This window comes from Mobula birostris, chromosome 24, assembly GCF_030028105.1.
Source record: "Mobula birostris isolate sMobBir1 chromosome 24, sMobBir1.hap1, whole genome shotgun sequence".
NCBI classification, from domain to species: Eukaryota; Metazoa; Chordata; class Chondrichthyes; order Myliobatiformes; family Myliobatidae; genus Mobula; species Mobula birostris.
The window spans coordinates 62,687,269-62,714,730 of NC_092393.1; the positions used below are offsets into that span (position 1 = coordinate 62,687,269).

Sequence of the window (27,462 nt, forward strand, 5' to 3'; positions counted from 1 at the left end):
GATGTCGGCGTAAGTTTTTTTTAATATACTCAGAGAGTGGTGGGTGCGTGGAATGGGCTGCCGGCAGCGGCGGTGGAGGCGGAAACAATTGGGTCTTTTAAGAGACTCCTGGATGGGTACATGGAGCTTAGAAAAATAGAGGGTTATGGGTAAAGCCTAGGTAGTTCTAAGGTAGGGACATGTTCAGCACAGCTTTGTGGGCCGAAGGGCCTGTATCGTGCTGTATGTTTTTCTATGTTTCTATGATACAAACAAATTGCAATTTTCTTTGTCTGCATGCATGGTGACAACAATGTTAGACCACAAGATATAGGAGCAGAAGTAGGCCATTTAGCTCATCGAGTCTGCTCTGCCATTCAATCATGGGCTGATCCAAATCTTCCTGTCATCCCCACTCCCCTGCCTTCTCCCCGTACCCTTTGTATCAGCACAATGCACTGCAGTAAGATGCCCTTGCTAATCCAACAGCACCTTCAAATCCCACCATTACTGCCATCAAGAAGGGCAGCAACACACACAAAGTGCTGGAGGAACTCAGCATGTCAGGCAGCATCTATAGAGGGAAATAAACAGTCAACATTTCAAGCTGTGACCCTTCCTCAGTCCTGACTTGCTGAATTCCTCCAGTATTTTGTATGTGTTGCTCAAGATTTCCGGCATCTGTAGAATCTCTTGTATTTAGGACAGTGTCTAAGAACACCACCCCCAAGCTGCAAACAAGCCAACCTTGGAAATATCTCGTTCTTCCTTCAATCGGCTGGTTCTAAATCCTGGAAATGTGTAAAACAAAAGCACAGTGGATCATCAGTCTTCATGATGAGAACTACAGTAATTCAACATCACCTTAAAGGGAATTAGGGTGGGGTATAAATATTAGTCTTGCCAGTAATACCTGTTTTTCAAAATATGAAGTTATTTTGTATAGAATAAAAGTACAGAACTTTTGCTACTTAGGAAGCTGTGTGACATCAGATGGCAGGTGTGACATGGACATCAAAAGAAGACTAGGGATGGAAAAAGATACCTTTACGAGAATGAAGAGTATACTGACCAACACTAAACTAGGCATGACAACCTGCCTCAGAGCACTGAAATGTTACGTTTATCCAGTTATATTATATGGCTCAGAATGTTGGACATTATCTAGTAACATGAGGAAATGAATTGAAGCAGCAGAGTTGTGGTTTTTGAGGAGGATACAAAGAATATCATGGACAAAACGAATATCTAATGAGGACGTCATGAACAGAGCAAGCTCAAAAAGAGAAATAATGTATGAGATCATGAAAAGGCAACGTGACTTCATTGGACATGTGATTAGCAAAGAGGAGTTAGAATGCACAGTAATTATGGGAAAGATTGAAGGGAACAAAGCAAGAGGAAGGCAAAGACAAAGGATGATGGAGACCGCAGCCAGAGAACTGGAAATGAATACCGATGAATTGACCCACTTGACCCGAAACAGGAGTGTGTGGGCCATGGCAGTCAAAGCTTAAACTGGGCACGGCACCTGATGATGATGATGATGAAGTTATTTTCTCTCCCAGAACCAAAGAGCAATAAAAGCCCAGAGAGACTTTGGAAACAAATCTGTGCGCAAATAATTAATGGTGCAATTTCAAATAGTGAATAGAGGACCATCTATTCATCAGCTGAGGCCTACCTGATTGGTACCAAACCAGGCCAGGCAGAGAGAAACTCCCATTTTATCAGCACTGTACTGGAGTGTTAGCCTAGCTTCTCAGGGTCTTTGGACATGGATATGCAGAGATGTTCCCTCTTATGCAAGAATCTAGAATCAGGGATGAGTGTTTAAACATCGAAAGGAGCTCTGAGTGTCCTTGAAACTTTTTCTCCCTTGAATCATAGTGGAAAGAGTATCTTTAAATAGCTTTGAGAAAGAAGTAGGTAAGTCTTTGATTGGCATTGTGAGGGCAGAGGTAGGCAAAAAGCAGTGAGATCACAAACAGATCAACCATCTTAGTGAATGATAGAGCTGGTTCATAGGGCTGAATGTTTTCTTCTTCTTAATTCTTACAATCTTCTGATGTTTTTGCATTTGCGCCTCTGGAACAAGACTTAATCCCAGAGCTATCTAACAAAAGGTTAAGTGTGTTACAATTTGAAACAGGGCCAAGACCCAAATTACCAGAGCAATCATTTGTATTGATACATCCCCTTTAGTAGATCAAATATCCCAAGGGCCATCCGAAGAACAATACTAGAATAATTAGATTTCTTGAGACATATTTAGAAGATTACCAATGGTTTTTCAAAGGGGTAAATGTTAAAATGGAAAAAAATAAAGCCTTGTGGTTTGACAGACAGAGCAAAAACTGGCTTGCACTGTACTGTGTCTAGTGAAAACACAAATAACCAGCAGCACTTGGCAATGGCACCTTAGAAAGCAATGCTCAGCCTAAACCAGTCTAATTTAGAGTACTGAGAAGATTTCTCCTTAGAGGGAAGAGCAACTGTTTGTAATACTTGCATGATACAGCGATGCACTCGATGGCACTGTCTACCCTATTTACCATTTACTGAAAAAAATATTAAACAAAAAAAACACTTTGACTCACTAATTTGGATCTAGAAATAGTGAGGTTTACACACCAGGTTTGTTACTTTTCTCAGTGAAACACTGCAATGAATTGACATTGTTGGTTTCGGCACAGTTCCATATTGATCTACAACAGGCTTTCAATGTTTTCAGCATCGGGTATCCTACCATACAGAACAAACTCTTACAGCTATTGTGTGATTGAAAGCTGCAATGATGGGAGAATTCAGTTAACTTTGACCTTGGAGACCAAAGAGATCTGAGTAGCCTCGTGGTAGAAATTCCATGGAGACTTTCCAAGGCTGGTGCTCAGCACTCTTGCCAGGAGTTGGTCAGGTACATCTCTGTAAGGACATTTAGTCTTGGTATGCTTGCACCTGGAGGAAACATGTGGCAGAGATCAGAAGAAATTGCTGGGAATAATCATGAGGTTAGGAACTCAAGAATGATTCCAGTCTTGACCTCCAAGGGCAAAGAATTTGGATCATGCACAAATTTGTATTTAAAAGTGTTGGTGGTCAGAGATCTCAATGACAATCAGGAATGCATTGAGTGTTGGAAGTTAAATCACATTTTAATCAGAAACAAGCTTAGTAACAATACTTTTCTGTGAGTATATGAAAACATTTTCTTTTGCAAACCAGTGAGATGGCTTAATATCCCATGACACAATGTGCATAATGTTTTCTCAGAAAACAACCCAAGTTTTCCTCTCAAAACTAACCAAAAAGCTTCAACATTTTGGCCTCAATACCTCCTTGTGTATTTTGAACCTCGATTTCTTCACTTGCAGAGCCCAACCAGTTTGGATTGGCAAAAACAGCTCCTCCACGATCTCCATTAGCACCACAAGGCTCTCTGCTTTAGCCCCGTGCTCTACTCACTTTATACTTATGACTGCAAGGCTAAGCACAGTTCCAGAGCCATACTTAAGTTTGTTGACAACACCGCTATTGTAGGCTGAATCAAAGGCTGCGATGAATCAGCAGATAGGAGGGAGAATGAAAATCTGGCTGAGTGGTATCACAACAACAACCTCTTACTCAATGTCAGCAACACCAAGGAGATGTTTATTGACTTCAGGAGGAGGAAACAAGAGGTCCATGAGCCAGTCATCATCAGGAGATCAGACAGAAATAGTCAGCAACTTTAAATTCCTTGGTGTTAATCATTTCAGAGTATCTACCCTCAGCCCGGTGAGTGCCATTATGAAGAAAGCAAAACAGAACCTCTATTTCCTTGGAAGTTTGCAAAGGTTCGGCATGATATCTAAAACTTTGACAAACTTCTATAGATGTGTAGTGGAGATTATATTGACTGGCTGCATCACAACCTAGTATGGAAACACCAATGCCTTTGAACAGAAAATCCTACAAAAAGTAGTGGATACAGCCCAGTCCATCACGGGTAAAGCCCTCCCCACCACTTAGCACACCTATATGAGTGTTGTTGTAGGAAAGCAGCATTCATCATCAGGGTACCCACCATCCAGGCCATGCTCTCTTCTCGCTGCTGCCATTAGGAAGAAGGCACAGGAGCCTCAGGACCCACACCACCAGGTTCAGGAACAGTTATTACCCCTCAACTATCAGGCTCTTGAACCAGAGGGGATAACTTTGCTCAACTTGGGGCGTGGTGCCCATGGGACTGCAAGGTGCAACACTTTACAGTACCAGCAACCCAGGTTCAAGTCCTACTGCTGCCTGTAAAGAGTTTGTACATTCTCCCTGTGACTGTGTGGGTTTCCTTGGGGTGCTCTGGTTTCTTCTCACAGTCCAAAGACGTACCAGTTGGCAGGTTAATTGGTCATTGTAAATTGTCCCATGATTAGGCTTGGGTTAGATCGGGGGTTACCGGGCAGCATGGCTTGAAGGGCTGCAAGGGCTTACTCCAGGCCGTATCTCAATAAATAATGAATAAATAACTGAACTGTTCCTACAACCTATGGACTCACTTTCAAGGATTCTTCACCTCATGTTCTCGATATTTATTGCTTGTTTACTTTTTTTCTTTCTTTTTGTTTTTGTACAGTTTATTCGTCCTGTTGGGTGTGGTCTTACATTGATTCTATTGTGTTTCTTGGATATACTATGTATGCCTGCAAGAAAATGAATCTCACGGTTGTATATGTTGACATATGTGTACTTTGATAATACATTTACTGTGAAGTTTGAAGTTTGCTCAACCTGTCCTTACAGCATATGCCCTGTAATCCAGGCAGCATCCTAGTGAACTTCCGCACCTTCTACATCCTTCCTATGAAGGCAAGGGGAATTAGAACTGAATGTAATACTCTCACGCAGCTTTCCTATCTCCCTTTTTCTTAGCTTCTTAAATTTTGCATATGCTTCCTTTTCCTTCTTAACTAAATTCACCACCTCTCTTGACATCCAAGGTTCGCTGACCTTGCTATGCTAGTCATTTCTTCTTACGGCAACACACCCGTCTTTACTCTGAGCAGTTGATCTTTAAACACCCCTCACCACATGTCAGATGTGGATTTGCTCATAAACAGCTGTTTCCAAATAACTCTTCATAGTTCCTGCCTAATACTTTAGTAATTTGTCCTGCTTCAATTTAGTACTCTCCTGCAAGGTCCATACTTACCCTTATCTATAGCTTTCTTAAAACTTAAGAGTTGTGGTCTCTGTTCCCTAACTGTTCTCACACTGAAAGGTCAGTAACCCGGCTCATTACCCGACACTAGACCCAGTTGGACTATCTACATATTGATTTAAGAAACTCTCCTGAATGCTTCTATCAAATTCTCTCCCTCCTTAAAGCAAACCTCGTGCTTTAAGGAGGTTCCAGTCTATATTAGAGAAATTGAAGTCACCTATTACCTTTCATGATCTGCCTGAATTCAGTTCCTCAATGTTCTAAAGGCTATGGAGGCCTGTAGTATAACCCCATCAGAGGTTGCATTCTTCTTATTTTTGAGTTTTACCCATATAGGCTATTTGGATGAGCCCTCCATCATGGCCCTCTGAGTGCAGTTGTGAAATTGTCCTTGATTAATAGAACAACTATACCCCCTCTTTTACCCCTTCTCTATCTTTTCTAAAATATCAAAGCCTGGAACATTAGACACCCATTCCAGTCCCTCTCTCAACCTTTTTATTATTTTTCTTAAAGAGAAACAATCAATTGCCATGAAGTTACACTTAACATTTCCAATACATCAATCAGACTAGGCATCCATCCACTGGCACTGTCACTTTACTTATTGATCAATATGAATCGCTGTTAACTCAACTTCAACATCCTCCAGTCACCTCAGAGCATTTCTGCCCTTCCCTTTTTAGTGGATTTATTTCTCAGTCAATTTAATCCAAGCTTGCTCAATTCACAATAGTACCAGAAGTCATTAGTAGTGCTAATGAAAAAAAAATGCAGAGTTAAACAAATGCAGGAATAGGAACTCTTTCAAATGATAATGAATGTATGCTTCTCAAATCATTCAGTTAAAAATGTACTTTAACCCAAATTATAGCTGACCTGGAAGTGTTTGATCTACAACAGTTTTCCTTTCCATTTAACCTTTGCTTTACCTATCTTGAACCCTGCATAGATGGTCCCAAGACCGGCTGCAAGAGGAGGGTTAGGCATGGGGCTAGCAACCCCATCCCATAAGAACACAGAGCTACAGAAACGCCAACAGAAGCACAAAAGACCTCAACCCTGGGAGAGGAAGGATCTTTGAGAAGATGGGCTACACCTGGGGACAACTTGAAAGACTGGTTCAGGATTGAGGGCTCTAGAAAGCTGCTGGTAGCGGCTCAGTAGGGGTGAGGGGCTTAAGTAAGTACCTATCTCGGAAAGCAGCTGGCTGGTGGCGTAGTGGCATCAGTGCCGGACTTCGGAGCGAAGGCTCCCGAGTTCGAATCCAACTGGCTCCCTTACACGCTTTCCATCCGTGCTGGGTTGAGCGTTGAGCTAGCAACTCGGCCTCGTAAAGATAAGAAAGCCTGCAAAAACAAAAAAAACGCCGTCATGACGGCGTCCCGATGACTCCACTCGGAGTTAGGGGCTTTCTTTTTTTTTCCTATCTTGGAAAGTATCTGACGGGACAATGTCAAGAACACAAGAGATTCTGCAGATTCTGGAAATTCAGAGTAACTGCGTTCACCAGCAACTTTTATGTGTGTTGCTTGAAATTCCAGCATCTGCAGATTTCCTCATGTTTGCACACACACAAAATGCTGGAGGAACTCAGTAGGTCAGGCAGCATCCATGGAGAGGAATAAAGAGCTGACATTTCAGGCTGAGACCCTTCTTCAGTAGGGGAGCTCAACTTTGCTGTAGGAGTCCCGAGCTGTACCCACTCAGGGAGTATTTGGCGAGATAATATTGATTGAATCTTATTCTGAATCTAACTTGGGCAATGTGGAATCGCTCCGCTCCTTCAATGTTCATGCTATTCTGCTCATTGAGGCTACGTATAGGGAGTTACAGCAACTTCTTTGCACCTCGTCAATAGTAGCTCTCTGTGTGATTTGTGTGCGAGACATAGACCATGCAGTAATTAATAAATTGTCCCTCCAGCACTAATGAAGCTTACTTGTTGACAGAAACAAGCTATGCACAAGGGATTCACTGTCATTATATAAAAGAAACACCAACAGTAACATTTAAAAACCTGTCTATTAAGTAGTTGTGAAATTGCTCACCAATATTGATTACTGAATATTTTTTTCTGAAGGTAGTCCAGTCTTCTTTTAAAGTCAAGTGATTAATTATACAATGTGTTGGTGCTTGGCCAAGTGGTTAAGGCGGACGTCTAGTGATTTGAAGGTCGCTAGTTCAAGCTTTGGCTGAGGCAGCGTGTGTGGCCTTGAGCAAGGCACTCCAAGCTGTATGGATCCTAATGCCCTTCCCTTGGACAACATTGGTGGCATGGAGAGGGGAGATTTGCAGCATGGGCAACTGCTGGTCTTCCATACAACCTTGCCTAGGCCTGCACCCTGGAAACCTTACATGGTCTCATGAGACTAACGGATGCCTATAAATTATATAATAATTTTCTTGGATTTAAAATTTTAACCCTGACACAAGACTCCAATGGTTTTCCCCCTAATTAGCCTGACATCATGATAGCAACAATGTGCAGCCTCACGCGCCTTGGTCTTGATGTCCAAAAACGCAGGAGGCGAACAGAGAACAATCCGGTCATTCATATGGTTTCATCAGAGAGCCCGCACAGTTTATCACTTGCCAAGTACTGGTAGGAGTGAGAATATGAGAGAGGAAAGGGGCTTGTTTTGTTGTACTTTGTTGTGTTCTGAGTGGTTCTGCCAAGCATGATGGGCATGCTATGTTGGCACCAGAATGTGTGGCAACACTTGTGGGCTGCCCCCAGCACAACCTTTAGGTGTGTTGGTAATCAACACAACCACATTCCACTGTACATTTCAATGTAAATGTGATAAATCTGAATCTGATTTGAGGTCAAGGGGAAAATGTACAAACTCCTCACAAGCACTGGCAAGAATTGAACCCCAATATTACAGCTGGTGCCGTAAGCATTGTGCTAACCACTAAATACCATTCCACCCTGGATTACAGATCTACGAGCCTAACATCAGTAGTAGCCTAGCTAATCGGAGGAAAAACTTTGAGGGACAGGATTACTGACTACTTGGGAAGCCAGGGACTAATCAGATATAACTAGTATGGCTTTGTCAAGGGCATACAGTATCTACTCTGACCAATCTGAATGAATTTTTTGAGTAAGTAACAAAGTATATTGATGAGAGCCAAGGAGCAGATGTTTATTACATGGATTTCTGTAAGGCTTTTGACACGGTCCCAATAGGGAGACTGGTCCAAACAGTCCATGGAATGAATCCAAAATTAGCAACAGGAGACAGAAGGTTATAATAGAGGGTTGTTTTTGTGATTGGCTGTGAGGGACCTGTGGTGATCTATGGGTATTGGTGCTAAGATCCCTGATGTTTGGAATATATGCCAATGCAGATGTTAGCAGGTTCACAGATGAAACAAAATTGAGCGAAGTTGACAACAGTGTAAAAGTGCTCTTATTGTCTTTGTTAGAAAGCTGATCATTAGTTTTTTTTATAATTGATTTCTGTATCTCTCTGCATAACTCTTTCCAGTTTGGTATATTTCGTGGTCCTTCTTCCTATGGACCAAATATCTTCCAATTTCCCTTCACTGAATAGCTTGTTACAGTTTTGCTTGTTTGCTTAATTTATCAATGCCGCTCAACAATTCTCTGTTCAAATCTACATTATCTACCGTGCTGCATAACTTTTTATTCCAGCTCCAATGACAAGCTATTTCATTAGCCTTTATGAGTACTTCAAACATGTTTGAATTTTGTATGTTTTGTATCAACATAATGAATTGAATAACCTTGTAAAGTGATAGCCAAAACTGAAGAACAAGAAACCACCTTAATGGATTTCCCCTTTGCTGATGACTGTATACTCAATGCAGGAAACTTGGGCGAGTTTGCCAATGCTTGACATAACTTTAGCCTCACAATTATCACGAAGAAAATGGTAGTCATCCACTAACCTGTAGCAAACACCCCAGACATAGAACAAAACATCTAGTGAATACGCAGAGGCTTTCAGCAGTGGTCAAGTTCACATACCTTAACAGCACTCGGTCAAGATCAGTCAACATTGATGATGAAGTCAACAACAGGGCAGCAAAAGCCAGCCCTACTTTTAGAAGAGGAATCAGCCCACCACAGACCAAACTGAAGGTGTATTGTGCTGTTATCATATGCACTTTTAAACAGCAACCTGTTGTAGGTACTACTATTGTCCAGGTGATCCAAGATCAAGTGGACCGCCAATGAGATTTCATCTGCTGTAGACCTATCGTGGCATTAGGCAAATTGCAGCAGGTCCGTGTCCTTGTGTATTGATTACAGCTCAGTGTTTAACACAATCATACTCTGAGTTCTAATTAATAAGCTACAAAATATGGGCCTCTGTACCTCCATTTGCAAATGAATCCTTGACTTCCTCATTGGGAGACCACAGTCTGTGTGGATCAGAAACAACATCTCCACTTCGCTGACAATCAACACTGGAGCACCTCAAGGATATGTGATTAGCCCACTACTCTACTCTCTCCAAACCCAATGCTGTGTGGCTAGGTACAACTCAAATGCCATCTATAAATTTACTGATGACACAACTATTGTTGACAGAATTTCAGACGGTGATGAGGAGGCGTACAGGAGCAAGGTAGATCAGCTGGTTGAGCAGTGGCAGAACAACACCCTTGCACTCAATATCAGTAAGACCAAGGAATTGATTGTGGACTTCAGGAAGGGGAAATTGAGGGAACACACACCATTCCTCATCAAGGGTTCAGCAGTGGAAAGGGTGAGCAGTTTCAAGTTCCTGGGTGTCATTATGTCTGAAGATCTATCCTGAGCCCAACATATTGATTACAAAGAAAGCACAATGCCGGTTATGTTTCATTAGGGGTTTGAGGAGACTTGGTATGTCATCAAAGACTCTCACAGATTTCTACAGATGTACTGTGGAGAGATTCTAACTGATTGCATCACTGTCTGGTATGGAGAGAACAATGCAGAGGATCTGAAAAAAACTGCAGAGGGTTGTAAACTCAGACAGCTCCACCATGGGCATTAGCCTCTCCAGCAATGAGGACACCTTCAAAAGCGATGCCTCAAGAAAGTTGTATCCATCATTAAGGACACACATCATCCACGACATGTCATCTTCGCATTGCTAGAATCAAGGAGCTTAAAGGCACACACTCAACATTTCAGGAACAGCTTCTTCCCTCCGCCACCAGAGTTCCAAATGGACAATAGTCCCAGGAACACCACCTCGGAGTACTTGGAGGCACATGATTCTTTCACTATTCTTTCGCTTTCTTTTGGCAAAACTTACTTGATTTAATTTTATTTTAATTTATAGCTTTAAAAATATATATTGCAAGGTACTGCTGCTGCAAAAGAACAAATTGCATGACATATGCCCGTGATATTAAATCTGATTCTAATTCATGGCTAGAATTAACTCCTGTCTGAGCAGGGACCTGGACCCAATGCAATTTGCCTATATCGCCACAGGAAGTCTACAACACACGCAATCTCACTGACTCTCCAATAGGCTTTAAAGTATCTGTACAACTGCAAAACAGATGTTAGGCTACAATATCTTTAAAGAATTCCAACAGATTTGTCAGGCAAAATTTTCCCTTGAAGAAACCATGCTGACTTTAACCTATTTTATCATGTGCCTCCAAGTACTCCGAAACATCTCAGACTCCGCAATCATGAAAGTGGCACACCAGCATCTCTATTTCATGAGGAGTTTGAGGAGGTATGGTATGTCACCAAAGATTCTTGCTCATTTTTATAGATGTACTGTGGAGAGCATTCTGACTGATTGCTTCACAGATTGGCATTGAGCCTCCAAAGCACTGGATCACTAGAGGCTGCAGAGGCTTATAAATTCAGCTGCTTGTCACATGCACAACCCTCTCAGACATTGAGGGCATTGTCAAGAGGCGGGCCTTAAGATGACAGCATCCATCATTAAAGACCCTCACCATCCACGACATACTCCCATCAGGGGCTTCAAGTTACTCCCATCAGGGAGGAGGTACAGTAGTCTGAAGACGCACACTCAACACTTTAAGAACAGCTCCTTCTCCTTTGCTATCATTTTTCTGAATGCTCCATAAACCCATGAATGTGGACTCATTTGTCTTCTACACTATTTATTATTGTAACCGACAGTAGTTGTTCTGTGTTGCGCTGCACAGCTTCCGCAAAACAACACATTTCATCACATCTGTCAGTGATACTAAACCTGATTCTGATTCTGAAAATGGGCAAATGTTTGCTCTCTCATACATGGTCACATTATCAATAATAAATGCACTGTGCTCAGTCTGAGTTAACAACCAAACATCATACTCAAAAGTATGTGCTTACATTGGAAGTAGAGCAGAAAAAGTTCACAAGGTTGATTGCTGGGATGAAGTGATGATGTAAGACAGCGGCCATACTTTATTAGAAGTTTGAAACGATTTGGCATGTCAACAAATACTCTCAAAAACTTCTATAGCTGTAGCGTGGAGAGCATTCTGACAGGCTGCATTACTGTCTGGTATGGAGGGGCTACTGCACAGGACCGAAAGAAGCTGCAGAAGGTTGTAAATCTAGTCAGCTCCGTCTGCTCCATCTTGGGTACTAGCCTACAAAGTACCCAGGACATCTTTAGGGAGTGGTGTCTCAGAAAGGCAGCATCCATTATTAGAGACCTCCAGCACCCAGGGCATGCCCTTTTCTCACTGTTACCATCAGGTAGGAGACACAGAAGCCTGAAGGCACACACTCAGCGATTCAGGAACAGCTTCTTCCCCTCTGCCATCCGATTCCTAAATGGACATTGAAGCTTTGGACACTACCTCACTTTTCTTTAATATACAGTATTTGTTTTTGCATGTTTTTAAAAAATCTATTCAACATATGTAATTGATTTACTTGTTTATTAAGTTTTATTTATTATTATTTTTTCTCTCTGCTAGATTATGCATTGCATTGAACTGCTGCTGCTAAGTTAACAAATTTCACGTCACTTGCCGGTGATAATAGACTTGATTCCGATTCTGATTCTGATGAAGAAGGGTTGAGAAGATTAGACCTTTACGATTCGAGGTGATTTTATTGAACTATTAGGTTCTGAGAGGGATTGGCAAGTGAATGCTGGGAAGTTATTTTCCTCAGTGGAGGTATCTATAGGGGACACAGTCTCAGAATAAGGGTTTGTCCACTTCTGAAAGAAACAGGGATGTCAGAAGATTGTGATTATTTAGAATTCCCAGCTCCAGTGAGCTGTGGAAGTAGAGTCACTAAACATGACCTTTAAAGATAGACATTTAAAGCTACAACAGAATCAAGGGATTACGGAAAGAGGAAAGTGGTTTTGAAACAAGAATAGGTAAGAAGGCAGAACAGACTTGACAGTCAAATTGGTCTTTTCTGCAACTTGTTTCTTGTATTATTATCACTCAGGTAACGTGAAAACAATCAGAAAGTTGGAAACCAGACATGAAACAAGTTAGTCTAGAAACACAGCAGTGAACTATAAACAAATAGTTTCAGTGCAAAACATCTTTCACAAGCTACCACGTCTGCATTGTTAAATGCTAATGAAGTGATCAATTACAGTCCAAGGTACTCTCAGCATTTTATTATCCAATTGCCTCCTCTTTGTCCAGGTCTTTATCACTAAATCATCACAATATCCAACACATCTCAAATCAGATTTCTCCTATCCGGATATCCCCATTACAATCCAAAGTTCAAAGTAAATTTATTATTAAAGTACATATATGGTACTACATTCAGTCTTGAGTTTCATTTTCTTGCGGGCATTCAGAGAAGTATAAGAAACACAACAGAACCAATGAAAAACCACACCCAGCAGTGCGAACAAACAACCAGTGTGCAAAAGACAACAAACTGTGCAAATACAAAAATAATAAAAATAATAAATAAATATTGAGAACATGAGATGAAAAGTCCTTGAAAGTGAGTCCACAGATTATGGGAACAGTGATGGGAAGAGTGAAGTTATCATCTTAGGTTCAAAAGCCTGATGGCTGAGGGAATCAGATTCCGGTTTAATATCACTGGCATATGTGGTGAAATGTGTTGTTCTGTGGCAACAGTACATAAAAATACATAATAATAAAAAATGATTGATTGCTATGTATATATGAATTAAATTAAATAAGCAGTGCAAAAAGAGAGGAAAAAATACTGAGGTAGTGTTCATGCGTTCATTGTTTATTCAGAAATCTGATGGTGGAAGTGAAGAAGCTGTCCCTGACAGGTTGGGTGTGTGTCTTCAGGCTCCTGTAGCTCCTCCTAGATGATAATAATGAGAAGAGGACATGTCCAGGATGACGGGGTTAACAATGGATGCATCCTTTTTGAGGCATCGTCCTTTGAAGATGTCCTCAATGCTGGGCAGGCCAGTGCCCATGATGGAACTGGCCCCGTTTACAAATTACTGCAGCTTTTTCCAGTCCTGTACCTCCTTCCTGATGGCAGCATTGAGAAGAGAGCTAGGCCTGGATATTGGGCGTCCTTGATAATGGACGCTCCTCAACCTCACCCATGAATCAATCTTCTCCACCTCATAGTTCACTCTCGCTACCCCTTCTCCTTGCAGATACCTCCCCTCCCCACCATCTCCTACAGATCACCCTCCCCTCCTCTCCCCCATAGATCACACCTCCCCTCAGCTACTGAGATCACACTCTCCCTCCTCACCCCCACAGATCTCCCCCCTCCCTCCCCTCCCCCACAGATCTCACCCTCCCTCCCCTCCCCCACAGACCTCATTCTCCATCCCTTCCCTCAGAGATCACCCCCTCCTCTCCCCACAGATCTCCCCCTCCCTCCCCACCCTCACAGATCTCCCCTTCCCTCCCCCACAGATCTCCCCCTCCCTCCCCTCCCCCACAGATCTCCCCTCCCTCCTCTCCCCCATAGATGCCCCCTCCTTCCCCTCCCCAGATCTCCCCCTCCTCTCCCCCACAGATCTCCCCCGCCCTCCTCTCTCCCACAGATCTCTCCCTCCCTCCTCCTCTCCCCCACAGATCTCCCCCGCCCTCCTCTCTCCCACAGATCTCTCCCTCCCTCCTCCTCTCCCCCACAGATCTCCCCCTCCCTCCTCCTCTCCCCCACAGATCTCCCCCTCCCTCCACCTCTCCCCCACAGATCACTCCCTCATTCCTCTCTCCCCATAGATCTCCCCCTCCCTCCTCTCCCCACAGATCACCCCCTCATTCCTCTTCTCAGAGATGATCCTCCCTCCTCTCCTCCACAGATCTCCCCTCCCTCCTCTCCCCACAGATCACCCCCTCCCTCCTCTCCCCCACAGATCACCCCCTCCCTCCTCTCCCCCACAGATCTCCCCCTCCCTCCTCTCCCCCACAGATCTCCCCCTCCCTCCTCTCCCCACAGATCACCCCCTCATTCCTCTTCTCAGAGATTATCCTCCCTCCTCTCCCTCACAGATCACTCCCCTTCCTTTCCTCCCACGGATTCCCACCTCCCCTGTACAAAGCCATTTCCTTAAGATTCTGCTGGACATACTGGCAAGCAAGAAATGAAGTTCTTTATGGCCGGGTTGGCCCCCACCTGATCTGTGACATCGGGTTGAAGTAGCCCATAGCGGTCGGTGGCAGCCCAGTCACCGCGTCCAAGCCGTTGCTGCCGAGAGTTCCCAGCCTCCCGGCTCTCGTCCGGCAGCTCTCCGCCTCAACACTGCGCATGTCTGCTGCAATGAGCCGGGCGCGCCTGCGCGGGGGGCGGCTTCCCGCCATGGGGAAGTGGGAGGCTTTCGCTTACTGACCCGCTGCTTTGATCGTCTCGCCACATACAAGTACCAATGATCTATAACTTCAGGTGCATCAATTTCCACTTTCGACTCTACTTATGCTAATATAAGCCATGATATTTTGACCAGCGTACCGTTCTGTCTTAATTATTTCAAACTGTGGTGAAAGCAGGTTCAGAGGCAACTTTAATTGAGAGGATAGCTTTATTTGGCTGTGGTGAGAGTGTGTGAATTATGGAGAGCTACAGGACCGCCCACACCTACAATAAACCCCCTTTGATGCTTTGTGATTCCAGCTTGAAGCCACTGAAAGTGAAGGTGCAGTAACACCAAGCTGCTATGAATACTTATTAAATTTTAGCCTTTATTGCAATTGAACGAGTGTATTAAGGCAGTGATGCTTTCCTGCAGATATAATGGCTCTGGTGAGAATCCACAAAGAATGAAGAGAAAAGAGACTATAATGGTAGAATCTGTAACAAAAATAGAAAGCTCGAAGAACTCTGCTGGTCAAGTGGCATCTGGGGACGCAGAAGTTTCAGGTCCAGAGCCTGAATCAAGATTAACCAGGTATAATTAATGCAATTTGGTCTTGCCCTAGGCAGGACACATTTATAATAGAAAGGTTAGGAAATTTGTTAGATTGAATAAGCTTTGCACCACAAGAATCATTAAGGAGAGTTTTAGTAGAATTGGCTATATTAAAGCAAATATTTGTAGAAATCAAAGTAAGGAACTTGTAGATAATAGAGGTTAAAAAGTATAGAAAATGAAGAGTGATTGCATTGCAACTTGTAAAATGTTTGGTAGGGCTGACTAGGTACCTCCTTGAAAGGGTGTTGAGTTTTGACTACATGGTGAAGGAGGATAATTCTGTGGAATTGAACACAAATTATTGACTTGGTCAGGAAGTTGGCAGAACAGTATTAGTCCATGTACCCGGAGCTTCTGGCTACCCATCACTTTAATTCTCCATCCCAATTCCATTTGGATTTTTCTGCTTGTGACATCCTGCACCATTACAGCAAAGCCCAGCAGAAGTTTAAGGAATAATGCCTCACCTTCCTCTGGGTGCATTGAATTCACCTGGATTCAAAGTTGAAATTTTCAATTTGGGATAATTTGTTCTTTCTGTCTGTGTCAGGACTGGTATTTTTTTTGCCAGTCTTTGCTCTCCACTTTTGGCTTAGCAATTTTATCTCCATCAATGTAGCATGAGCTGTTGGGGATGTTCCATAGGCCTGCTGTTTGCAACACATAACGCAAACACAGAAACACAATCTGATTGACCTGGCATCACCCTATCATTATTACTATCACCATCCCCCTGGCCTCCTTGACTGCAACTTAAAATTAATTTTATTAATCTCTCTTTGCAAGTTCTGATGAAAGGTTGAACCATTAACTCTGTTTCTCTTTTCACAGATGCTGCCTGATTTGCTGAGTGAGAGTTTTTATTTCACATTTCAAAGTCAGCAACTTTTAAAAATAATTCACATCTCCCCTGCTAAGTATAGTGCTCTAAGTGAAATGCTCTGTCAAACAGACCTCAAGTAGACTGATTCAAAATGGGATTCCAGTTACCATACCATCATGAGATTTCAGTAGATCACCCTTTAAGATTAACTGGCCAGAAATGCCAGAAAAAAATTGCAAAAAAAAGGGGTTCCATGTTCATCAGATAAGGATTTTTTTTTAATTGGCAAAATATATTGCCTAATTTAATTGGCAAAAAATATTATCCTGATTGTGGACTTCAGGAAGGGTAAGACGAAGGAACACATACCAATCCTCATAGAGGGATCAGAAGTGGAGAGTGTGAGCAGCTTCAAGTTCCTGGGTGTCAAGATCTCTGAAGATCTAACCTGGTCCCAACATATTGATGTAGTCATAAAGAAGGCAAGACAGTGGCTATACTTTATTAGGAGTTTGAAGAGATTTGGCATGTCAACAAATACACTCAAAAACTTCTATAGTTGTACTGTGAAAAGCATTCTGACAGGCTGCATCACTGTCTGGTATGGAGGGGCTACTGCAAAGGACCGAAAGAAGCTACAGAAGGTTGTAAATCTAGTCAGCTCCATCTTGGGCACTAGCCTACAGAGTACCCAGGACATCTTTAGGGAGTGGTGTCTCAGAAAGGCAGCGTCCATTATTAAAGACCTCCAGCACCCAGGGCATGCCCTTTTCTCACTGTTACCATCAGGTAGAAGATACAGAAGCCTGAAGATTCACACTCAGCGATTCAGGAACAGCTTCTTCCCCTCTGCCATCCGATTCCTAAATGGACATTGAAGCTTTGGACACTACCTCACTTTTTTTAATATACAGTATTTGCACATATTTTAATAATCTATTGAATATACGTAATTGATTTACTTGTTTATTTATCATTATATTTTGTTTTATTTATTATTTTTTTTCTCTCTGTGCTAGATTATGTATTGCATTGAACTGCCCCTGCTAAGTTAACAAATTTCACGTCACATGCCAGTGATAATAAACCTGATTCTGATTCATAACAGGTGATACTTGTAGCAGAAAGGATCAGAACAAATGTCTGCAGTCCTATCTTCTCTTGTGCAAAGATAGTGCACAATTAAACAGCCAACTGGAGGAAGTTCCTTGCTCATTCCCATTTTTGACAACATGCACTAAACAGTACAATCAGTTAGTTCATAGCTTGCTCGCCGGTGTTCAGTTTGGGTTTTGCCCAAGCTGCTGGGTACTTGATCTCATTACAGCATTAACCTATACATAAATAAAAGTGCTAAATTCCATATGTAAGGTTCTTCCATCGTCATCGATGAAGACCTCAACACCATTAGTACTTTTTACGAGGTCGAGTTGCTAGCTCGACACTCAACCCGGCACGGATGGAAAGCGGCCCGACTGGATTCGAACTTGGGAACCTTCGCTCTGGAGTCTGGTGCTGATGTCACTGCGTCACCAGCCGGTTGTATGATGGTGCTGAGACTAGTGCTTGACTTGGATTTAAGTGAGGGAGAGTTGCGCAGCGTCAGCCTCACTCTCTCTTCCCAAATCCCATCTGGATCCAGTGGCAAGACAAGAGTCCATGTACGCACAACAGTAAGGCAGCATTTGAGTGCATACAGCATCTTGGAACTGGAGTAAAACTGAAGCCTTTGAACATCAGAGGAATAATCTTCAATGTATGGATCCACATCTAGCACAAAGGAAGATGGTGTTTGTTGTTGTTGGAGGCCAGTCAGCTCAGCAAAAGCAGATCAATGCAGAGGCTACTTAGGATAATGTATCAGCCCATCCACTTTCAGCTGTTTTATCAAAGCGGTGCTATTACAACTCAGGGTGTTGGAGTTCAGTTCCAGCACTGTCTGTAAGAAGTCTGTACATTCTTCCCATGACCACAAGGGTGGGTTTACACTGGGTACTTCGGTTTCCTCCCACAATCGAAAGATGTACTGGTTAGCAGGTTAATTGGTCATTGTAAATTGTCCCGTGATTAAATAGGTGGGTTGCTGGGCTGGAAGGGCCTGTTCCATGCTGTATATCTAAAAAAAATGCAATCATGGGTTGGCATAGAAACATAGAAAATAGGTGCAGGAGTAAGCCATTCGGCCCTTCAAGCCTGCACCGCCATTCAGTATGATCATGGCTGATATCCAACTCAGAACCCTGTACCAGCCTTCCCTCCATACCCCTTGATCCCTTTAGCCACGAGGGCCGTATCTAACTCCCTCTTAAATATAGCAAATGAACTGGCCTCAACTGTTTCCTGTGGCAGAGAATTCCACAGATTCACCACTCTCTGTGTGAAGAAGTTTTTCCTAATCTCGGTCCTAAAAGGCTTCCCCTTTATCCTCAAACTGTGACCCCTCATTCTGGACTTCCCCAACATCGGGAACAATCTTCCTGCATCTAGCCTGTCCAATCCCTTTAGGATTTTATACGTTTCAATAAGATCCCCCCCACAATCTTCTAAATTCCAGAGAGTATAAGCCTAGTTGATCCAGTCTTTCATCATATGAAAGTCCTGCCATCCCAGGAATCAATCTGGTGAACCTTCTTTGTACTCCCTCTATGGCAAGGATGTCTTTCCTCAGATTAGGGGACCAAAACTGCACACAATACTCCAGGTGTGGTCTCACCTAGGCCTTGTACAACTGCAGTAGTACCTCCCTGCTCCTGTACTCGAATCCTCTTGCTATGAATGCCAGCATACCATTCGCTGGCATGGACAAATAGCATTTAGACAATGTAAGGGGCAGGTAAAGGCCAGTTCCAATAAGAGATTCCAACCACTTCCTGTTGATATTTAATGATCTGTCTATTCATTGAATGTCCTTGAGCCACGTAATATGAGTAGGTCAAAACTAGGTATCCTACAGTGATTAATTCAGCAACTTCTTCCCCATGAAGAGGATGGTGGAATATTCACCACAAATGAATTCAGAGCCAACATTCCAAATCCTCGTTGCAAACAGGATAAAGCAATCTGCTTGAACAGTTCCCATTCAACAGTGTTTCCTCACTCTGTAGCTGATCCTACAATTCATAACCAATGCTTACATAAGGACATAAGAAATAGGAGCAGGAGTAGGCCATATGGTCCATCGAGCCTACTCCGCCATTCAATAAGATCACGGCTGATCTCACCTCCACCTACCTGCCTTTTCCCCATAAACCTTAATTCCCTTACTATGCAAAAATCTATCCAACCTTGTCTTAAATATACTTACTGAGGTAGTGTCCACTGCTTCATTGGGCAGAGAATTCCACAGATTCACCACTCTTTGGGAAAAGCAGTTCCTCTTCATCTCCATCCTAAATTTACTCCCCTGAATTTTGAGTTCTAGTCTCACCTACCAGTGGAAACGCCTTTCCTGCCTCTATCTTATCTATCACTTTCATAATTTTATATGTTTCTATAAGATCTCCTCTCATCCTTCTGAATTTCAGCAAATGCAGTCCCAGGTGACTCAATTTCTCCTCATAGCCTAACCCTCTCACCTCTGGAATATACCGGGTGAACCTTCTCTGCACCGCCTCCAAAGCACAGTACTCCAGATGCGACCTCACCAGTACCCTGTATAGTTGCAGCATAACCTCCCTGCTCTTAAATTCAATCCCTCCTTAAGATGCACTACAGCAGTACACTGTTGTTGACAGTCCTTCCCAATCTCCAACTTCTACCATTTGGTAAATGAAGGGCAATAGGAACCTTCAGGAACCAACCCTGATTTAACCCTAACCTAATCACAAGATAATTTACTATGACCAGTTAACCTACCTGGTACATCTTTGGACTGTGGGAAGAAACCGGAGCACCTGAGGAAAACCCACACATTTCACGAGGAGGGCATACAGAGTCTCTTTACAGAGGATACTGGAATTGAACTCCAAGCTCCGACACCCTGAACTGTAATAACTTCACACAAATTGCTATGCTACTGCAATGCTCAAGTCTTCTGTCCCAATTAAGTGTCATTGTGTCCCAAATAAACAAAAGGAATCCCAGCTATTTTCTCAATTAGTTTTTGGTCTTTAAGAGTTGTCCCAAATAAGTGGCTGCCCCGAGTAATCGATGGCCCAATTGCTTGGAATCCACTGTATACCCAATGACTTGGCCTCCACAGCTGTCTGTGGCAATGAATTCCACAGACTCACCACCCTCTGGCTAAAGAAATTCCTCCTCATCTCTGTTCTAAAGGGACTTCCTTTTGTTCTGAGGCCATGTCCTTTGGTCATAGACGCCTCTACTATATATGATGTGCCTTGGGACTTATTTCTACATTAAAGACACTATACGGATGCAGCTTTCTTTCATTGAATTAATGTAAGCAAGGTCTGAATAATTGCCTATCCTTAATAGTCCTTAAAAAGTTGATGGATGCTTACCTTCCTGAATCAGTGTAGTCTATTGGTGAGAGTACTCCCATAATGCATGTTAGGTAGGAAGCTCCAGGATTTTAAACCTGTCACAGTGAAGGAGCATAGAGTCATTATAATAGAAAGGAAAGCTTTGAATCTATTATTTCTGTGCCAGTTCTTTATTGAACAGTTCAGGCTATCGTATTTCATAAACAAAAGAGACTGCAGATGCTGGAAATCCAGAGCAACACACAAAAAATTGCTGGAGAAACTCAGCAGGTGGGGCAGCGTCAATAGAACTGAATAAACACATACGTTTTGGGCCAAGAGCCTTTGGATCAAAGATTGCTCTTGGAGCAAAAAGTGGAACAATTTTTTTAACCAGATTTCTCTGTATAAGGAGAATAACCCAGGTTATTTATTTACTTTACTCCCTTAATTGAAATACTTAAGCCCTAGAACCTTTTCTAGAAAATCTTTATTCATCTCCTTCAGAAACTTAAACATCTGTCTTAAAACATGGTAACAGAATTCTTGCCATATTCTGATTGTGAGCTAAGCAATGTTTTACAGAAGTTCAGCATAACCTCATTGTGTTTGTGTTGCCAATAGGCTGGTCCTGGACTTATTTTCCACCTGGCATAGTTTGCATTTTGTTGTTTGATTGTTTGTGGTTTTTGTATTGCTATATTTATGTTCTATTCTTGGTTGGTGCGGCTGTAACGAAACCCAATTTCTCTTGGGATCAATAAAGTATATCTATCTATCTGATTTGTGCCACTACTTACGTAATATAGCATCACATTGTTAAACATTTTCTGTGGTGCTTTCAAAGACTTACGTTTACAGCCTGATGCATCAGTATATAAACTCCATTTAAACTGAACTTTTGCTGTATATATTCTCCTTGTTCTTGAAGACAAAATGATTCCTATATGCTGAAGACTGTGGAGTAGATTTTAAACCCATGTCTTAGCTCAGAGAGAGGGAGAGAGAGCCAACTGTAGTTGATCCAAGGCTGATATCTGACACCAGATGCAAATGCTTTCTCACAAATTTGAGTTGAAGTAGAGCCCATTGGCTTTTTATTGGAAGGGAATTAGATAATTGCTTAGAAAGTGACCTATTGCAAAGCATAGGTGATAGGGGGAGTGGGGAGAGAGCAAGGAAATGGTATTAGACTTGGAGAACCCCTATGCCAAATGGATTGACTGAATAGCTTGTATCTATGCTGTAACTTGCATGAAACCCCTCTGGGAGGGATCATTAAGCAATTGTAGGAAGTCTGTTTAGTGATCAGCTTTCCCCTGTGTAACTGTAGAATGCCACAAAGAACTCGAGGGGATTGAAGAGCTCAGCTGGTATTTAGTTATTTAAATTCCAGATTCCAAAAGAGTAAACTGTCCCTGTCACACAGGAGACAGTCTGTTAATTCTACAGATTCATATTTTGTGCCCCAAAGATATTATCTTAGCCTTCTGAATAGATTCAAGATTATTTATTGTCATTTTTCAGTACGAGTGTAAATTAGAACAAGATGATTGTTACTCCGGATCCAATGCAGTATAAAAAACATATTAAGCATAAGGAACACAATAAAAAAACAAAAAAGCACAATAAATACCAATATAAAAGCAATTCTATAAAACACAATGTAAAGTAACTGTTTGAGCGTGGCTGTAAGATTAGTTTATATACATAGATAGATTGAATGTATGTAAATTGACACTAGATGCAGAAGTATCTGTACGTAAGGTGACTAACAGGAAATGATAATGTGACAAAGTGACTCTTGCCAGGAGGAGCTCTTCCAGGTATGTGAAAACACTGTAGGATGGTGATTGTGTCAGTGTAGGTAAGAGGTGTGGAGTGTAAGTGTGAAGTGGCACTGCATGGGGTTTGAAGGGTGCTGAGGCTGAATAAACACCAGATTTCCATATCTACATTGTTAACTTCACCCTGCTAGCCAACAATAAAAACTCACCATACTTACCACTTTCCTGTTCCTTTTCATCCCTGAGCTCACTGCATTATTTCCTGTTATTTATTAATATTATTTTAAGTTTTACCTAATCTGCCAGATGGCAATAGGCTGGGTTTAGATTGGGCCTCCATTTTTCACCTACCTAGTTTAACTTTCTATTGAAGACAAACTTTTATGCCTCTTCCTCAGCATCCTACATGCCCACAACCCATGGACAAAATTAAAATCAGTGTTATATTTCTCAATATCTAGATTTCAAATTCTCTGTTTCTTTTCTGACCTCGCACATCATGAAGACCCTAGAAGGGCTCACCTGGCTCACCACTGACCCTTGGTCAGATCTCGATCCTCTGCAGTTTGCCTATCTGGAGAGGACAATGCTGTCATCTACCTGCTGAACAGAGCCTACTCCCATTTGGATAAGCAGGCCAGCACTGTGAGGATCATGTTTTTTTTTTGATTTCTCAAGTGCCTTCAATACCATACAACTCTTATTGCTGGGGAAAATGCAGGTTAGCACTTCCATTGTATCCTGGATGATAGACTACCTGACTGACAGACCACAGTTTGTGCGGCTTCAGAGCTGTGTGTCAGACATGGCTATAGGCAGCACTGGGGCCCCGCAGGGGACTGTATTGGCTCCCTTCCTGTTTACCCTGTACACCTCTGACTTTAGATACAACACTGAGTTCTGTCACCTGCAGAAATTCTCTGATGACTCAGCAATAGTTGGGTGTGTAAAGGGAGGACAGGAGGATGAAAAAAGGGCCCTGGTGGAAGACTTTATTAAATAGTGCAAGCTGAATCATCTGCAGCTCAGCATCAGTAAGACAAAGGAGATAGTGATAGACTTTAGGATGACTAAGCCTGCACTGCTCCCTGTTACTATTGATGGTGAGGACCTACAAGTACCTGGGGTGCACCTGGATGACAGACTTAAGACAGAGGCTGTGCACAAGAAGGGCCAGAGTCGCCTCTACTTCCTGAGGAGACTGGGGTCCTTTGGAGTATGCAGGACTCCCCTTCACATTTCCATCAGTCTGTTGTTGCCAGTACAATCTTCTATGTGGTGGTGTGCTGGACATTGGCATCAACATGGTGATGCCAACAGGCTCAATAAACTGATTAGGAAGGCTGGCTCTGTTATATGAGTCAAAATTGACAAACTGCAAGCTGTGGTAGAACAAAGGACCCTCCAGAAAATCCTGGCAACTCTGGACAATATTTCTCACCCATCATGCCATCTTGGTTAATCAGAGGAGCACTTCTGGTAATAGACTAAATCAACTGCTGTCCTCCAAAGAGTGTGATATGAGGTCATTCTTACCCTTGGCCGTTAGGCTCTATAATGAGTCAACCTATAGCCAGGAAGTGATCACCCCCCCCCCCCCCCCCGTTAGACTCTTATCAACCTCTGGTAAAGCTTTGTTTATCTCTGTTTACCACACCCTGTGCAATACTGTGCAATATTATGATAATTCTTGCACTACTATCAGTGTGACCTTGGAAATCTTGTCATCTTTGACTTGTAAATCTTATGCATCTCATTTTTAAGGTAATTTATTTTTTATTCTTGCTTACCTCTCTTCTAAAAATTGTATATCTGTGCACTTGTGAAGCTACTGTGACACTGTAATTTTCTTTGGGATCAATAAAGTAACTATCTATCTTTTGACCTTAATACTTCCCTGCCGTTGGCAGACATCCCACCTCTCCCGGAAGTTTCGGGAGTCTCCCTCATATTGATAACGGCTCCTTGATGTCTGCAAATTATATATTATATCTCGGAAATCAAATTTTTTTGAGAGCAAGCGATCGGGGGGGGGTGGGGGGGAGAGAGAGAAAAGGAGCTCTTTGGAGGAAGTGATCATTGGTTAGGGAACTTAAGGTAAAGGAAATCTTAGGAGGAAGTGATCCTTTCAGTGGAGCTTAAGAGGATGATGGTACCTAACAGTGACCCCTTTGCTTGCATCTTCAGAAACAGCTCTATTTCTATCTTTGATATCTCTTTTTTTCCCTTTCAAGGTTCTTTTGAAGACCCTGACCTGGAGTAACATGCTGACTTCAGTTCTTTGCAGAAATGGGACCCACTCTCGGAGCCTCATGACTGGCCACTTTTTGATATGACAAGGACATGGCCTAGAAGATTAGCGCACATTCAGGGTGCTGGATTTTTGTGGCTCTGGAGGCAGGCGGATTCAAGGATGATACCGCTGCCTGATGTGTCGTGGGAGTACATGGAATATCGAAAGCAGCTGGCTGCTGGCTGTGTGCCCAGGGACCTGGGTTATTTGGGCATAGAGCTCGGAAAAAGCAATGCCACAGACTTTTAACACCATAAATCAGTGAGTTATTTTGTTATGTCTCCCCCCTCGATGTGAAACAGGGAGACCTCTTTTTCCCTTATGAGGGAGAGAGAGAGAGCCTGTGGTATGTTGAATTAGCAGGTGAACGAGTAGTCTTTGGGGCACTGCAAGTCTGTGTTTTTATAGATGCTTTGCTGCATGCTTGACTGCTCAGTGGAGGGTGCTGATGCATTTTTGCTGGTGGGCGGGGGGGTTGTTGCTTTGCTGCTGCTTATGCGTGGGAAGGGGGAGCTGGGGAGCTGGGGGGCGGCTTTGGGGTTCTAACATTTAACTGTTATTCATTCTTTGGGGCACTCCACTGTTTTTGTGGATGTTTGCAAAGAAAATGAATTTCAGAATGTATATTGTATACATATCTCTGACATTAAATGTACCTATTGACCTATTAATGTGATAGAATTTACCCTGCAATTTCGGAAGAAGTTAAATCAGCTGTATCGGTATCGTAGTTGAGGAAGGCTGCCTACTGAGGTGTGGGAGAGAGCTTGGAAAAAGTGGATTGGAAGGGACCCTAGCAGGGATGACAGTAGAGCAGCATGGCAGTAGTTTCTGGGAGTAATTTGGAAGACGCAGACCGGGGCCAATGCGGCTGACAAAGAAAGTCAAATACAGCATGCAAGCAAAAGAGAGGGCCTACAATATTGCAGGAAGGAGGATTGGAAAGCTTTTATAAACTGATAGAAAACAATAATAAAAGTAATGAGGGGAGAAAAGATGAAATATGAAGGTAAGCTAGCCAACAATATAAATGAAGATACTAGAAGTTTTTTTTAAGATATGTAAAGAGTAAAGTAAAGGCAAGATTGGACATCAGACTGGAAAATGATGCTGGAGAAGTAGTATGGGGAACAAAGAAGTGGTGGATGAACTGAATAGTATTTAATGTTGGACATCACTGTGGAAGATACAAGCAACAAGCCAGAAATTCGAGAGAGTCAGGCAGCAGAAGTGAGTGTAGTCGTTATCATTAAGGCGGGGGTGTTTAGGAAGTTGAAAAGTCTGAAGGTGGATAATTCTCCTGGACCAGATGGACTGGACTTGCCGGAGTTTAGAAAGATGAAGGGGGATGTCAGTGAAATCTATGAATATTGAAGGGTTGGATGAAGTGGGAGAGGATGTTTCTAATAGAGGGTGAATCTTGAACCAGAGAGCATAGCATCTGAATAAAGTAGAATTTAGAACAGGGATGGGGAGGAATTTCTTCAGTTTGAGGGTGGTGAAGCTGTGGAATTCATTGTCAAAGATTCAAAGTATATTTATTATTAAAATATGTATAAATTATACAACCCTGAGATTTGTTTACCCACAGGCAGCCATCTTAAACCAGAAGGTAGCCATGGAGGCCAAGTTATTGGGTATACTTAAAGCAAAAGTTCATAGGTTCTTGATTTGTAAGGATGTCAAAGGTTAAGGGCAGAAGGCAGGAGAATCGGGTTGAGAGGGAATAATAAATTGGGCATAATTGAATGAATAGTGGAGCATACTCAATGGGCTGAATGGTCTAATTCTGCTCCTATGACTTATGGTCTTATTTTTTTAGTAAGCTTTGGAAATTTTTTATGTAAATGGCACAGTGAAAAGAAGATTACTCTTTGTAGTAGAAATCTTCCCATCAAATTTACCTTTCCCCTCTCCTCTGAAAGTAGAGGCTCAAACTGCTTGGGTGGATCACAGTAATAATCTTAGGAACATTGGAAACGGGTTAAACCTTTTCTTGCTGCATTCTACAGTTAGATGAGAATATAGTCATAACTCTATTCCATTCACCAATCTTTGTATCATCTGCAAACTTGGCAACAAAGCCATCATCTAAATCATTGATATACAGCATAAGTAGAAGCGGTCCCAACACCGACCCCTGCGGAACACCACTAGTCACTGGCAGCCAACCAGAAAAGTATCCTTTTAATCCCACTCGCTGCCTCCTACCAATCAGCCAATGCTCTAACCATGCAAGTAACGTTCATGTAATATCATGAGCTCTTAACTTTGTAAGCACTTCAGGTGTGGAACCTCGAAAAAGGACTTCTGAAAGTCCAAATATACAACATCCAGTGCATCCCCTTTATCTATACTACTTGTAATCTCCTCAAAGAATTCCAACAGGTTCATCAGGTGAGATTTTCGCTTAAGGAAACCATACTGACCATATCTTGTCTTGTGTCACCAAGTTTTCCATAACCTCATCCTTAACAATTGACTCCAACATCTTCCCAACCACTGAGGTCAGGCTAACTGGTCTATAATTTCCATTCTGCTGCCTTCCTCCTTCCTTAAAGAGTGGAGTGACAGCTGCAATTTTCCAGTCCTCTGGCACCATGCCAG

General features: G+C 42.5%; 1 protein-coding gene and 1 long non-coding RNA gene across 3 annotated transcripts in view; one reads left to right on the plus strand and one right to left on the minus strand.

The window, feature by feature from the left end:
- LOC140187191 (monocyte to macrophage differentiation factor-like) overlaps nt 1–14,851 on the minus strand; it is a 56,499-nt gene extending 41,648 nt beyond the window's left edge. Inside the window, exon 1 of one of the 2 annotated variants that reach the window (XM_072242253.1) lies at nt 14,736–14,851. In XM_072242253.1, the coding sequence (XP_072098354.1) occupies nt 14,736–14,767 (32 nt within the window). In that variant the 5' untranslated portion in view covers nt 14,768–14,851. Of the gene's footprint in view, nt 1–6,369; nt 6,505–14,735 lie in introns of those variants that run through there. The other variant, XM_072242252.1, reaches the window with a different exon arrangement.
- Nucleotides 14,852–14,927: 76 nt separating this feature from the next.
- On the plus strand, nt 14,928–24,999 carry LOC140187347 (uncharacterized). Its single transcript, XR_011883071.1, has 3 exons — nt 14,928–15,252; nt 15,346–15,504; nt 24,797–24,999. It is a non-coding gene; the product is annotated as an uncharacterized lncRNA (long non-coding RNA).
- The last annotated feature ends 2,463 nt before the right edge of the window (nt 25,000–27,462 follow it).